The 16,564-nt window shown below is 34.4% G+C and overlaps 1 protein-coding gene across 3 annotated transcripts; it reads right to left on the bottom strand.

The window, feature by feature from the left end:
• Positions 1 to 8,514: 8,514 nt before the first annotated feature.
• Positions 8,515 to 13,756, bottom strand: LOC149782336 (uncharacterized). 3 transcript variants are annotated; one of them, XM_089933713.1, is made up of 3 exons: positions 13,606 to 13,756; positions 11,091 to 11,263; positions 8,515 to 10,651 (listed from the first exon to the last, which is right to left on the bottom strand). In XM_089933713.1, exons 2-3 carry the CDS (start codon positions 11,253 to 11,255, stop codon positions 9,950 to 9,952), a joined length of 867 nt encoding a protein of 288 aa, XP_089789839.1. In that variant the 5' UTR covers positions 11,256 to 11,263; positions 13,606 to 13,756; the 3' UTR covers positions 8,515 to 9,949. The 3 variants fall into 3 exon arrangements, with proteins under 3 accessions (XP_089789839.1, XP_089789841.1, XP_089789840.1); XM_089933715.1 differs by having other exon boundaries at positions 13,595 to 13,727; XM_089933714.1 differs by lacking the exon at positions 13,606 to 13,756 and adding an exon at positions 13,440 to 13,588.
• Positions 13,757 to 16,564: the final 2,808 nt, after the last annotated feature.

Here is a 16,564-nt window from a genome sequence, read left to right on the forward strand (position 1 = left end):
GCACATGACGTCCCACAATGTAAATCATATTTGACTATACCTCTGCATCCCAGATATCACTTTAAAAAGATGAAAGATTGGATTGAACTGACAGATTTTTCCACAAAGTCGTTCACTATCATACTTTAAGAAATTTATAAAAACGGAGCTAGGACACAATAGGCAGTTCATGTCATCCATATTGTAGGTCAACGCGAAGTCATGCATTATCGATGCCAAAGCAAATCAGGAAAGGAACTCAGCGGAATTACATACCAAATATTGATGGCTAGATAATCGAGTTCGCCAAAGTACTTTACATATATAGTCAATTAGCACCTGAGAACCTACAATTCGCCCTATACAAATTATAAGTTGCTACGTAAGTACTTTGAATAAACCAAGCTGTCAGAATTAGATTAGGGATGAACTTCTAAGTGTATTCACAAGGTTCATTGTGCCACGACGATATTCAAAGGTACAAGTGGCCGTTTTACCACCATGTGTGTACATATGAAGCAGCTCAAAGTCAATCAGAAAGGAGCAGGTAAGGTGCTGGTCCCATGTATGACTTGTATCGAGTTGTATGTACGTCAGGTATATTAAAATGTTACAGGTCAGTAGTTATATGTTATGCATGTGTTTGACAGGTGCAAGCACGCTGTTCTGGCAAGGACAATCTAATCGCAAACAAATATGTTCTTTTTTAATTTTAGAGTGTATACAAAATGTATTATTTCATTTTGTCTGGAAAATCATCGTTTTCTTCTAGCAGGTGTCACATTTGAAAACAAAAAGGACCGATATACGTGATTAACAATGACGGATTGGCTGATTGTATTCACTCTGAAAGCCACATTTTGGATACATTATTAAACTCAGAATATCAATGTTTATCATAACACTCTTGGAAGATATTGATGGTGGGCCGGAGTTGATCTCCTATCTGTTTCGCTGCACGTGGGAAATATATGCAACATGCAAGTCCATTTGTATTATTTGTAACTCCTGGTACATGATTTGGTCTGCTTTGTGTAATTTGTATTCACGTTTCTAAATAGTAGTCATTTAACTATTTTTGGATTTTGGCCTACGTGAATAGGGTCATTTTAAAGATATTAAAGGACATAAAATTTCATATTATATATACGTAGAAGCTTATGTAGGTCTTGACAATTATTAATAATATAATTAATAGTAAATATATTTACGAGTTTCGGACCTTTTTCATTGCAATGACTGTCATGTGGTATCTTAGAAGGTATGGGTTAATTCCTTTTGCAGGAGTTTGTTCACATGAATGTATGTTTTGAAATAGCCTGAGTAGAAAGTTCTGTCAAGTTGGGTATATTGTGACATATAGACGTAACAGAATCCTATATGTGTATATAAGGACAAAACTGACCAATTATATGTCATTCCTATTATTGAGCGATTCTTATTTATTGCATTCTTTTTGAAACATCAAGTCTGCAGGCATGTTTTATACTGTGTTTAGATAATATTTACTAAGAAAGACATTGGTGTAGATTATTCTACGAAAAAAAGAAAATGTTCATTGAACTATAATATCATTCTGAAACTGTTATAAATTAATCAAATACGTTATGTACAATGCAATTTGGACAACATCATGATTCTTGGTGGACCAGAACGTTTCCGATTTTGACATTTTCACTTAACTTTTCATTTTTTTATTTTTCTTGCTTTGAATTTGTTCAGTATGATATTCCATTCCTTTCATAATACTATAAGTTCTGCTTACATTTTCATTTATGTCCTTGATAAATAAATTATTCGTCAAGCTTGACGAAATGTGTTGGCTTTGACTATTTATATTACTTTGCTTATGTCCATAGATTCGTAACATATGTTATTATCAAACATGGAACAAATATTTATATCACTCAAAGCAAAGAAGAATTCGACGATGGTAGAGATCCAAGCAAAGTCAAAAAGTGACATCACCATTTTTCTAATTAGACTTTTATCAGATATAGGATATGGATTTATATTATTAGGATCACGTAAGAGTTTTATCTGCGCATACTAATGAGGTGATCTCTTATCGGATTATTTGACCTTGGTATCACTCTAAAATCAATATTTTGGATCTGACATTGATTCAGTTGTTGGTACGGGCTTAGGTACCAAACGCTCGCACTATTTCGCTGACGTGTAAAATCAACATGTATGAATCAAGTGATCCCACATCTGACTGGCTGAGATTATTACTGCAATAGGATGTATTCCTGATCCCATGATAACATCTTTATGATCGTATTTACTATTCCGTAATCCTCCGTGTTCGTTTTGGACAAATTTGAATATTATATCATTTAGAAAATTAAACTGAGTTGGTTTCCACGAAATTTTCTCTCTAGCAAAATGTGCCGCAACTGACGGAATCTTACAACAATTAGTGAGCAATCGTTCAGCACCATCGGTATATTTTAACTCAAGAAGTTGCATTTCTTCGTGGAGATATTATGTGCGATAAATAAGGCCATTATATCACACTGATCACAGTTTTCAACATCAGAACTTTGAAATAACCATACTGCTAAAGGATCGTTTTTACTTATTTCGTTAATAAAATCAAATATTTTTCCACGAGTCGAAACGATAAAATGTTTCATTACTCTTTCGACTACACAATTTATTTTTAAAATTTACATTGGTTTCAAATTATTAACGCTGGTTGTTTCATTTATTGGATAAATTCCATAAATAACTGTTATTAGAGGATACGCTCTTTCATAATACGGTTTGTCAATACCAGTCAACACTCCTGGAATAAACTTTTACTCTGTATGGCAAGTTTTTCACTATGAAGAACATGATCATATTTGTCACGGGTAATCCAATTGTCTGTTTCTGCTAATACAACAAATTTTACTTTGAAAATATATTTTCGATTGTCGAGATAATTGATAATCGTTGCTGCTCGTCTGTCAGGGTCATTCTGTCAAGATTAAATTTATCATTATAAGGCTTTATCTTAGACAATTTCTAGAATTCATCCATTTATAATTAAGACAAATATTTAAATTGATTCAAACAAGGGACAAATGCAAGAAAGCATGGGTAAACGAATTCTGCGGACATCATTTGCAAAGCGTTCGTAATGGAAGTCTAGGACCAAAACCGTGCTTGAAATGCTGTGCTGGAGTAAGAAGGGAAACGCGGTTGTGTGAAATGTGATAGTTAAAAGTAGAGAACTGAAAAGAAAATATTAAAAAATAATGACAGGGACATGTTTATAAAAGTCCAGAAGACCACCTAACTAGATTTTAAAAGTAATGAGTTAGACAAATTATTATTTAAACAAATGACATTATTATATAAAATAGAAAATACGTTTATGAGACATCCTATTATAACGTAATATGAAGCATCTCGTGATGGTGTAACCTTGCATTATCCACAAAAAAATAACAGTTGTTTATGTTAATAATCACGGTTATCTCATATTCAGTATCAGAGAAAAGAAAATATATATGTGTTATACATTCATTTACGTGTATTGCAACGGAGTACTCGAAGACGGTATTATTATCGATCATATTGTCTAAAATTCCCAAAATAATTCTTTATCAATCTGTTACACAAAGCCAAAATTGTAAATCCTGTAATACTGGTAAATGTAGAACAAATACAAAAAGGGCGTTTAAATCTTACAAATAAAAAGACTGGCGAAGAAATGAAATTTCAGTAAATGACTGCAGCTGGCAAGCATTTTGGTAGTCCCATGTCTTCTGTATATTTTCTCACAGAAAATAGTATGAACAAAAAATTATTTTCCATTATTGTTAAGAGGGACAACATTCTCTCTCTCTCTCTCTCTCTCTCTCTCTCTCTCTCTCTCTCTCTGGTAGGCGTTTTAAGTAGTTATGCCGCTTATATTTACTAAATTATTTATTTGCTTCTTATTTTGTATCATCATAATAATTATGAAAATAATTAAGATAGAACGATTATTTTACCATTTCAAGACTTCTGTCGTTTTTAAGGAAACTTCTTTAATTATATGCAAACGGAAGTTCCCACACTCACACAACATTTCAGATAGAATAGTTATCTGATACCTCAATCAAATTTTATTATTATTTAGGGGAGATAACTCTTGTCTTGACAGTATTTTAGCGGTTGCCTCCCTTTTGTAATGCCAATGACGTGAAGTTTCTGCGTAGATCGTACTTAATTTGGTCCTAATAATTAATTAATTAACCATCTGTATCATAATTTATATCAGTGAAGTAACATAATTGTATAATAGTTCAAATTAGTAGAAAAGTAATTTATGGTTTCTAATTTACAAAGGAAATCAAGGCATAAAAACACTCGGTATATTTGCAATACAAAAAATAAGTTATTTTAGATGTTATACAGAAAGATGGCTTTGTCAAGACAGACATACGATGACGTGATACTTTATCATGTAGGCCGTATGCATCAAGCGCAGCTCAGAGAGGACATCGATCGATAATGTGCAGTCTTTAATTTTTTTAACGATGGTGAGTCAGCGCTGTTAGTCAGAACCATCCAGGGCCTTGTCCACAATATCATTCAGGAATTGCATCCAAGCCTGGTGAACCTCGCTGTTAGCAAGGGCTATGTCACACGACGACGATTTGGAAAATCCAAATACGACGAGGCCCACAAAAAGGCGGACAAAGTGGTCTCCCGAAAGCAGTTTCCGGGTGATCGAAAACATAGGGACGCTGTAGACAAAAGTACGTTTTTCCATCAGATGGGCTTGGAATACAAGGATATGGACACGATTAAGCGGTGATGTCACTTTACGACCATTCTGGTGATGGTGACAAAGTTACTAGCTATGATGAAGTCACTAACGATGAGTCACCAGCGTTTGATAAAGATAAATACATTATTTTATGTGATGATGTATTGAGATCATGGAAAAGTGGATCTAATCTGACTGCAGACGCGTACTGGCATTTGGAAAATTTTCAGCTGGAAGAGATTAAAATTGAGCTGGAAAATGTTTTAAGTCAAGGTGATACTATTCCCAAAGGAAAATATACAAATCCACCCATGGCGTCTCAGGAGCTGCTATCTAAAATAAATGCTTGAAAATCCTACATGAGTAAGTACAGACTTATGTTGGTATCAAGTAGTCTGCTTGTAACGATTGCTCCTGTATAATAACTTACGAAAACGTAAATAGAAATGTGGAAAAGATAGCTTGTATCACCATGATGTAAAATATGATAAGACAGATTTCTCTTTTTAAGTTACTTATTTAGGCACGAATTAACAGTAACAAAAGAAAGAGAGAAAACAACAACCTTTGAAAAATTTAACGGATGATTTGTTTCCTTGGAAAAATACTATAAAAATGGATAAAAGAACTTACGGTTTTAAGAATCAAATCTAAAAATAGTGCAAGAATAATCCACGGATTAAAATTTAGAAGTCATAATAATGAAATGTTCCGATAAATTCCAATTCTAGTCCTGACGATGAATCCAAGATGGAAAGCGATGACGTTTACTGCAGCTATTATTGTGATGTTGTGTATACAGTTATGTGTTATTCACAAACAATAATTACCGCTCCGGTGGCCTAGCGGTTAGAGCGTCCGCCTCGGATGCGGGAGGTCGTGGTTCGATCCCCGGCCAAGTCATACCAAAGACTTACAACAATGGTACTAACAGCTGCCTCGCTTGGCGTTCAGCATTAAGAGGTTAGTGTTAGGACTGGTCGGCCTGGTGTCAGGATAATGTGACTGGGTGGGACATCATGCTACATGTCTGCGGCATGATGCCCCAGTGCTAGACATCACTATAAACTGCCACGTTGCAGACATCGTAGCGATATGACTGAAAAATTGTTAAAGCTACTTTAAAAAAAAATTAAATCATAAACAATATTCCGGCGTTTGAATATCCCAATAAAATTTTATGAGATGACTTTTTCCAAGAATTATTTATGAGCACTCATCTATTTCCAGTAAAAAGAATATTTTCTTTTGAATCCAAATATTTCGAATAAACATTAAAATGTAATTCCACAAATGACACAACGAAAGGAATACCTTTGCTTCCCGGTGCTTAGAAGCCAATCTGAGAAAGATCTCTATAAACAACGATTAGTCAGTATCTTGAAATGGTCAACTTTCCAGAATCTTCGAGACGTATTTACGTCTAGAAGCACGTAGCCCCAGTATGACTTTGATAAAAGCCAATCATTTTACTCTAAGAATAGGATATATAAAAATAATTGTTTACTTGTCTCAGTGAGTTCTGAAATCAAGGTCGGACGCATGGTCAGCTTTAGGTGGTTACAACTGCAATGTGAAGGTCAAACATTTTTCTGAAAAAATATCGAGTTCCTAATACACAAAACTACATTATTCTGACACATAATGAAATTGAACATTTTTCTTAAAACTTACAAACAATTAAATTAACTCAAATATAAATTAAATCAAATATACATAACACTTCCCCCATTAAGGAAAAGAAATATTTATATAATAAAGCTTTCTTTTTACGATAGATTAATTATACATGAGGATAAAAAGAACTCTTATCAATTACAAACAGTGTACATGAAATAATACATTGTTTTAGACGGGAAAGTGCATCTGCTATTAAATTATCTTTCCTCTTGATGTGACTGTTGTTAATCTCATATTGTTGTAACAACAAACTCGACCTTAGTTACTGTAGTCTTTGATTTTATTGTTCATCTTGCCGATGAAAGTAAGGGAATTGTGATCACTAAACACAATAATCGAGGAAGGAGCTGAACTAATGTAAACTTCAAAGTATTGTAATGCCAATATCAAAGCCACAAATTCCTTCTCCGTTACTGACAAATTTCTTCGGTGCTTATTAAAGTTCTTAGAAAAATAACAGACTGGATAATCAATACCATTTTCGTCTTCTTGAATCAAAACTGATCCAACCCCAACATCACTAGCATCAACAGTTTAAATGATTGAATGAAATTTGGAGCTGTAAGAACAGGCTCTCTTTTAGGTATGGCTTTTAACTTGTCAAAAGCCTCTGGATATTTTGCAGTCCAAAAGGAACTTGTTTTTCTTACTCAATACTTTTGTCAGGGGTTTAGCAATTATAGGAAAATTGGAACAAAATTTCCGATAGTTTCCAGCCATACCTAAATATCGCATCAGTTGCTTTTTATTTTTGCAGACACAGGGAATTCAGAGATAGCCTTGACCTTAGCAACTATAGGTTTAACTTGTCCATGTCCCACCATATGTCCTAAAAAAGTTACACAAGCACGGCAGAACTCACCTTTTGAAGAAAAAAATTTGTGAGTCTGTCAAAGAATTTCCGAATTGTTGCTAAATGTTCTTTCCAGGTATCGCCTGCCTCTCTTGACTGAATTAAGCGGTAACACGACTTAATTCTAAACCAAATATTTTGAAGCAAATTATCCTAACATTCTTGATTATATCAAAGAACGGTTTATGTCTGATAGATTTTTGACAAATCATTTCCTTATTTCAAAACTTTAGTTAGATTTGAAGAATGGTGAAATTTATGACAAAGGTCTGTTATTGTCTTACTCTCTATTATAGGTATTTTAAGCTGTCTTTATCTCTAAAATCAAAACACAGAAAACATTAAAATCAGAAGGGAATTTTGTCCGCAGAGGACATTAAACTGTTTAAACTCTTTATATGTGTCTGTTAATTATGTTATTCGGACGTTTTCACTTTTTTTACAAACTGAATCTAGTGAATTTGTACAGTTGCAATATACTTGTGCAGTATACTTGTACTATATAAAACTAGAGTTGCTAGTGAGCAGGAACTAGCAAGATAACCTCCTTGTCTGTGACATCAGTCAGTACTTTCGAGAGTAGCATACTAATCACAGAATGGAGGCCTCTGACATGGCTTTAATCACAATTCACTATCATCAGGTATCTAGGCAACTCTTAAACACAATTGACTATCATCGGGTATCTAGGCAGGTCCTAAACACAGCTGAATATCATCGGGTATATAGGCAGGTCTTAAACACAGTTGACTATCCTTGGGTATCTAGGCAGGTCTTAAACACAATTGACTATCATCGGGTATCTAGGCAGACTTTAATCACAATTCACTATCATTGGGTATCTAGACAGGCCTTAATCACAGTTCACTATCATTGGGTATCTAGACAGACTTTTATCACAATTCACTATAATCGGGTATCTAGGCAGGCCTTAATCACAATTCACTATCATCTGGTATCTAGACAGGCATTAATCACAATTCACTATCATCAGGTATATAGTCAGGTCTTAATCGCAATTCACTATCATCGGGTATTTAAGCAGGCCTTAATCACAATTCACTGTTATTAGGTATATAGTCAGGTCTTAAATACAACTGACTATCATCGGGTATCTAGGCAGGCCTTAATCACAATTCACTATCATCGGTTATCTAGGTAGGATTGAGACACAATTCGTTATCACAGGATATCCAGGCAGTGGTCAAAAGCTGCTGCTCGAGATGTACAAGTTTGTAATTAAAAGGTAACCAGGTTTGCTGAGTTTTCATTTAATGTAACATTTCAGACGTACAGGCGAATGGACATTAGTGTGGAATAGAAACCAAGCGCAATGACGAACCAGCAAGAGGTAAATAAAATATTTTAAAATATGTACAGTTAACTAAGTCATTATTCTGCATTAATTAATATTACTACCGACTATAACACTCTCTCTCTCTCTCTCTCTCTCTCTCTCTCTCTCTCTCTCTGGTAGGTTTGTCTTAACATATACCATAATTCTTCATAGGTCAAGATTCATCATGGTATGACACAAACGAAAGATCTATCTGCTCGTTATTTCATGGATATTCGCCCGTTACATGCTACAAAGGTTAACAACGAGAGAGAGAGAGAGATGAGGGTCGGCTTTTGGACAATTTCATATTTAGTTAACACTTATCGATTTTTTTAACCTTATAATAGGTTTAAGAAACAAAAATAAAAGCAACAACAGCAACAACAACAAAGCATTAAACACAATAAATTATAAGTGACTCGTCACCAAGACATTTAACTTGTAGTGTCGAAACTATTATAAATTTGTATCATTGATAATATAAATACTGTAGATAAATCTGAAGAAAGGTTTACACACACCGTTACGAGGAACCATGTTCTTGCAGGACGTTTGGTGCAAGTTCCGTTTCAAGGTTTTTATCCAGCCAAAACTATTTATCTCTCTCATTCCCGATTTCCGCGTATTATGTCCCTTATGCGTGAGTGGGGAGGGGAAATAGAAGAAGAAAGGACTGCGATGAAATTGTGTACCATGTTAAGTTCATTTAGAAAACTGTGATTACTTTCTATCGTTATTTTCATACGTCACTTATGATTAATGATTTAAAATTCTTCATTGATCTATAGGAATAGAACCGACAGAACATAATTCCAAGTAATGTTTTTAAATGCGTATTATTGCGCCATAGGCTGACTGTTATATCAAATTGCTTTATACCAACACTTTAAAAGCCATTATATATATATATATATATATATATATATATATATATATATATATATATATATATATATATATATATATATTCCTAAACTCAAGTTTGGTAGAGCGCGGCAATTACATTCAAAGAGGTATGCTTTCAACACTAATCGCGCATAAAAATAGAAAAAGACCATCAGTGAATTTGAATAATAGACGTTCATTCCTTTATTTATCTATAATTCTCTCTCTCTCTCTCTCTCTCTCTCTCTCTCTCGTATGTTAACCCCTGCTTCATTCTAACAGTGTATAATAGCTGTGTATAAAATGACAATGATGAAAAGTTATTTTACGTATGTGATCTTCATGAGGTCACATTTCCTTAGCTGAATTTCTGAACAAACCTATTCGAGCAATAAAACTGTCCCTTGTGGATGGGTTACAGCCAAGGGTCTTCACAAACAAGAGCTTATTATACTAATATTTCTTTTTATAATGTACACATTCGATACATATTTACAACCGCAAATAAAACACATGAAAAATATAACAGAAATATTGACTTTGAATTAAACTGAGGAGTGCCGAAATTGGAGAGCTTATTGCATGGACAATTGCACCCTTCAGTTTTGCCATTCCCGTTATTGATGTTATTGCCTTTATTCTTTCCCTCGTTCGGATTCACAGTCACGTAAGGCACACCAATCTTCACCTCTGAATGTCCAATAGCAATGTCTGAGCAACCATAAAACTGTTCCTGAGGGCCGCAACCAATGCAAGATTTACCGTCGGGATCGGTACCCCAACTGTTTCCCGTGTTATACTTCCACTGAAGCACACAGCTGATGCACATAACATCACTAGGCAGACGAACGTGCAAATTGAAGTCAACGTTCCATCTTTCATCGATAATGTTATATCTAGTGGAACCGGATTCCACCACCTGGAGAATATTACCATCTAAACACTCTTGTGTAGCTTCGTGATTAGGATTGTCTTTTGCACACAACCGAAACTCAAAAAAGCCTTTATGATTAGCAGTAATTTGGACCGTAACATTGATTATTGCCCCGCGTTCGTATTTTCGCACGACGATACCTTGGGCGTATTTTCCACCAACCTCGTTCTCTCTTGGCCCATCCCATGGGTCGCCACATATACCACATTTTCCGCCATTCGTATTCCATTGCACCTGAACAACAACAATAATAATAATAATAATAATAATATCAATAATAATAATAATAATAATAATAACGACAAGGAAGTAAACTAGGGGACTGGAGAAAGAGTATGAGCAGAGGGAACAGAAGATAACAACCAGACGAAGAAATTGGAATGGACATAGATGAATTAAGCTTTTCACTGCGGTAACTGTCTATGACTGGCAAAACCAGACAGAAGCTAATACGAGCTAGATGATTGATAATAGTAATGCTATGAGGCGGTCATCTTTTCCTTCAAATAAATAAGGAAATGCCATATCAGTCCAAAAAGCATCTAATAGTTACTTAGTCTTCTAAAAGCTTTCAAGCCACGCAACATCTAATACCTACTTAGTTTTACCAGATTTCACCTCCAGTATTACGTCGATTTCTTTTTCAAATGGCAGTTAATGTTAGAAAATATACCTCTCTTCCACCACAGAAGAGTTGATTGTCGTTGTAGTTTTTCGCAGTCGAGTAGCCAACTCTCCACATACTGGATCTTGAAGGCGGCTCAATCAAACGACCATGAGCACTGATCCCCGGGATGAGATCCAAGAGCGCCAAGCAGAAAATGATGTAGGGCTGCATGACGTTTTCTTAAAGAGTGATAAGCAAAATACTTAAATTTAATTGATACATGTGCATCTGTGTCTCAGTAGGAAAAATAACAATACCAATACACAACATTCAAAGCTCACTAAACGACGCATATGATTTACTAGTATTAATAAATGAAACCAGATCAAATTATTTGACATACTGTAAACAGTATCAGCATTGGAAAGCATTTACATGCATCCATGCGGGTATTTTTGAACATAAAATTATTATCTATATACAAAATAAATCAATGAAACCAAATATGTTACCATCTGTTTTTCTTTTAAATAAATACGAGCATGGTAATTGCTGGTTGCTAATAATGCTGGCATATTATTTAACTTGATATACTTTGAGTATTGTAGCAAAGAAACAAAGGGATCTGTATATGCAGTAAACATGTAAAGACATACTAAACACATTGCTTGTAAATATAGCTAGATCATGTTATATGTACGATTGGTTTGAATATGATGTGAAGGAAGAACGCAAGGGTTATATCGGTGCATGCAATGTGTAATTTAAAGAAAGTTTCAGTAAACGAAACAAACTGACAAAACATATTATCTAACACATAGGTATAGTATGTCGGGCTACATGGGATAGATATGAATACGGTCATCGTGACCTTTAGCCCACACAGAGCTTGCATTATTATTTTTATCAACGTTTAATAGTAACATAGAGACAAATGTAATTTTAGTTAACGTTTCTTGCATATTTCAGATTAGATATATCACGATCATTATTACATGGAAGTACACATGTTTATGTCACCTTTTGATCATGGAAGTTTCTAGAAGGGATCTCGCTGATGAATGTGATGCGAGAATGACCCTCATCATGATTATATTATTGTGTCTTTGTTATATAAGGGAGACAGAAACAGAAACTGATTATTCCCATCTTAACCTGACCAATTGAATCAGAGTGTTTTAGTTTGTGTTCAATTTGAATTTGAAACAATTTGTTTATTTAAATCATTTTTGGTAAATACAAACTGCTCATTATTAATAGGATTATTGTGAAGTCATTTAGAGTCATTTTGGATTTATCATTGTGATACATCAAGACTAGTAGCACATTAATACTATTCCTGGCTATTAGTACATCAACATATTGCAAAGTTAGACTTCGTTCAGAAAACAACTGGAATGTATTCGGAATACTCTTTAATTTTGTGATTGTGATAATACCTTTAGGATTATTTAGGTTTTATTTCACAATACTGTAAGTTCTTTTTAAATTTTTCACTCTGTATAACACGGAAATAAATGTGTTAACTTTTCGAAAGCATGTTAGTTTTCGCTCTTTTCTGTTACTAAATTTAAGGCCGTAGAATCGAAACAATTATGACTGAAAACTCGATGGTTACTTTACTCAATGGGACACATTTACTGCCCAACTGCATTTTATTGCATGATCCAAGTTTTCCTCATTATGTTGCAAACTACCTATTCAGGCTGCCGTTGTTTTGGAAATGTTGAGTTTTAGATCTGAATTCGTTGCAAACGAATTTAATACAGTGATGGAAGATCTGAGAGATTCAAAAGACCCATCAAAATGCAAAATAATACCGACAACAGACTGAGAAAGTAAATGTTATGTTTCCTTTAATTTGATACCTTTTATATTCATGTTGCTCGGCTAATAGCATTGACAAAATATCTGTACATCTTAAAATACCATGGAAATGTTGTGTCATCTTATCTACAGTCACTAAACGAAAAATTCAGAATTAAAACCACTATGATAAACTGTTCATGAGTCATTACAATACACATGTTGTACCCACTCTCGTCGCATTAATTCAGAATTATACAAAATGAATGTCTAACAATTTTTGTCGTGAAGCCATCTGTTCCAGAACTATGTTATTTCATATTTTTTAAAAAATGTAAATCATCTTTATGAATAATTTTAACCACTAATTTTAAATACTTGGCTTAAGGCAAGAATGTTATAAGTTAAACTTCTATTCGTCAATCTCATTTTACTTATTATAGATGTTTTGATAAATAAATGTAACTACACTTTGCATATGATTTGAATATCATTATAATCTCTGGTGTTCTGAAATTTATTTTTGTGGTGAATTAATGATTGTGTTTTTCAGTCTAAAAATAATACTATAAGACAAATCATAAAATGAATTGCACGTGCAATACTTACTTAATTCTCGTCAGATTAATTCATCCATCTATGAACATTTACTTGTCACTATTGACAATTTTAGATCCAAGTTAACAAACACCAAACTGGAAGATACGAACCCTTGATACTCATATAAATGAGCAGATAATGACAAATCTGACCCTTCAACGTACCCACATCTTACCAAAACGTGTTGTTGTCTCACTCTGAAAAAATATACTTTCAAATCTCGGCAAATTTGCTTTAAACTTTCGAGCGCTCCAAACCGTCTGATCGAAAACACGCTTTGACTAACTTCTTTCTTTCGGAAACACTCATTATAAAGGACTGAGGTAAGTGGCTTTCGTTCTGGAACGTCACGTTAAGATGTTTCATTTCCTGTCGATGTACTGAACGTATAAGATACGTGAAAAGATATGTTGCATTGTTTATAACTCACCTAATGCTCTGAATAAATCAATCAAAGATTAACTGCTGTAGATAATAACTCGCAAGAAATTTGCGTGTATGCAAACATTCAGATTAAAACTGATATTGGTATGATAATAGAGGATATATCTTTTTATTACAGCTCTAGGTTACAAGCTTCAATCTCTTATGATTTTGTCCTCATATCACGCCCACATACACACGTGAATAGTACGGTAAACGTCCCTCTACGTGACTAGTACATATTCGGGTGCAGCTCGAGCGCAATAATGATTTCCGTGGACACAATGTTCGGATGTCAGTGAGAAAATATATTACAGACACAATCTTTGAACATAAGTGTAGACCCGTCAATAGTTGTGCAGTGATTGCAGACCCATCAATATATAAATACAGATTATGTTTTTTCTTAGTTCAAGTGAGACTGTTTCTTTTTACAGTTATACTGAATTCTGTTTTTCGTGTGCTTTGAGTTTTCAAAGCAGGAGCATATTGAATCAAGAAATGCATATTTATGGGTTGCCAATTCAAATTGCAAATATTCGAGAGATCTAAACATTCTTAATAAAAAACTATATATATTGTGGACATGTATGTAATAAGTCAAGAAACAGTCATTCTAAAAGACGCTACTTTCTTGTTTGGCTCATTATAAGGAGACAAGCGCATATACGTGTCAGCTGTTAACCTTAATAATAAATGTTTTATTTACTTTATAATTGTTGTCGGAGATAGGAAGAGTTACTGTTTGAAACTGCTGATCAGAACATTTCCGGTTCGAATGATAAATAATATTTTTTCTAATTGATTGAGGAAACTTATATGCATGAGTTGGTTGTTCATGAAATATGAAAGTGAAACCGATCATGAAAGATCAATGTCATTTTCAAGAACGAGGCACGTTAATGCTTTTATGACGCATTTGGCTTGAATAATATCTGGGCCTGTTAATCCGTGGTTTTGCACGTTGGTGTCTCAGCTAAGGTTATATTTAAGCCACTGTATCTTATATGGACTATACAAATCATCTTCGCCGTGAAAACTTCATGTTTAGCAGCTTAACAATCGGTAGCCTGAATATAATCACAACGATATCTGTCTAGGAGCACAGTCTGAGCGGATATGTTTTCTTGTATGTAAAACTATTATTACCGTATATATAATAGCGAAAACCTCATAGATTGATGTGTATAGTACTTGAAAGTGTATCTAATGTTGGCATCATAATGCCAAAAAGTGGAGTGTTTCAAATGTTACAGAAATATAAAATCACTATTTCGCTTCAACGCGTCACACATATTTGACAAAGATGATCAAAAGATGTTGTATGATTATTCAAATAAATGTTCAGAACGTCATGACATTTTGATTGGCTTAGGGATTATCTTGGAATCTCCACGATGTCAACTTGTCGCACAATAAAATGTCCGAAAAGTTATTATTTGATATTATAGAAGAAACCTTCAAACTGTTAACGTGGAATGTATGTATGTATGTATGTATGTATGTATGTATGTATGTATGTATGTATGTATGTATGTATGTATGTATGTATGCATGCAGTACCCATTTACTACTTGATGAGCATAACTTTAACTGCAGCAGAATCAGCGAAAAGCCGCAGCACACTATCATAGCTTAACCTGTTAAAACATTTTGAAATTTTCAGCTGTACAATAAAAAATGAAAGTACCGTATATCATTTACGCAGACTTTTAATGCCTTAACATTTTGTTGAAAGCTCTGCTTCCCAAAAAGGAGGTTCCAACGACATCCAGTCAAATACACCACATAACAAGCTAAACAAAATCCGATGCGGATTTTCTCATACTGCAGGCAGATTCGATGGAGAAACTGAGTCACCATCATTGTAATGTATCAAAAAGTCGCTGCAGGTGTTTCTTAAATCGCTAGAGGTTACGGCGAAAAGCATCAGGCATCCACTCTCCTCCCCAGCGGACATAATTATAATTAAAATAACATTCGCTGGTTTTCCACTTCACTGATGCCAAAGTACATGACAATTGTCACAGCTGCGAATTTACCCGAAGAAGCCACAAATCGCTATTTTACTTCATATCTTTCGGAATGTGATGTTCACTTGATAATGCAAGAACACGCAGCAGAAACAATGGCGCCAATGTGTGCAATCCGCAATGTTGCTTGTAAACTTCCGTAACATTCTTCTTATCTAAACTGCTTGTATAAGAGTTTTGTTACGATAAGATCAAACAGCTTTGCACCTGGATACTTATTCATTTCATATGTATATCAATGTGTACGTAAACATAAGTGAGACGTCGTTGTTAAATGAGCTTGTCACCATGCGAACATCAACTCGGTAGCAAGAGACCCTTCTTCCATGACATCCTGAAGGTCCGAGACCCTCATTGTTTAAAATCTGCCTTCAGTATTCTTTGTTATATTCTCTGTTTTTAGAGACATTTTGACATGGTCTTCTATTTTCCAATCGTACAGAAAGTTCTGGCAACATATGCCTACGTTTTTTATACACATGCAAATATTTTTAAAAGAACCCAAGGGGATATTGTACTACCCACAGCCTGTCTGTCCGTCTGTCATCTTGTGCCAAATGATCTCTCCTCCAAAACCACTGGTTGAAATTACACATAGTAGTTAGGTTGCCTTTTGGGGTAACTATCTACAACTATCGCGTAATCCTTGGCTCACACCCCTGGTGTCCATGAGAGGGG

The sequence above is a fragment of the Sinohyriopsis cumingii genome, chromosome 15 (assembly GCF_028554795.1).
Source record: "Sinohyriopsis cumingii isolate HCF-2022 chromosome 15, ASM2855479v2, whole genome shotgun sequence".
NCBI classification, from domain to species: Eukaryota; Metazoa; Mollusca; class Bivalvia; order Unionida; family Unionidae; genus Sinohyriopsis; species Sinohyriopsis cumingii.

Coding starts and splice junctions, on each gene's coding strand:
- LOC149782336 (XM_089933713.1), bottom strand. CDS start 11,255: ATGCAGCCCTACATCATTTTCTGCTTGGCGCTCTTGGATCTCATCCCG. Junction 10,652..11,090: donor TCTTCTGTGGTGGAAGAGAG/GTATATTTTCTA, acceptor GTTGTTGTTCAG/GTGCAATGGAATACGAATGG.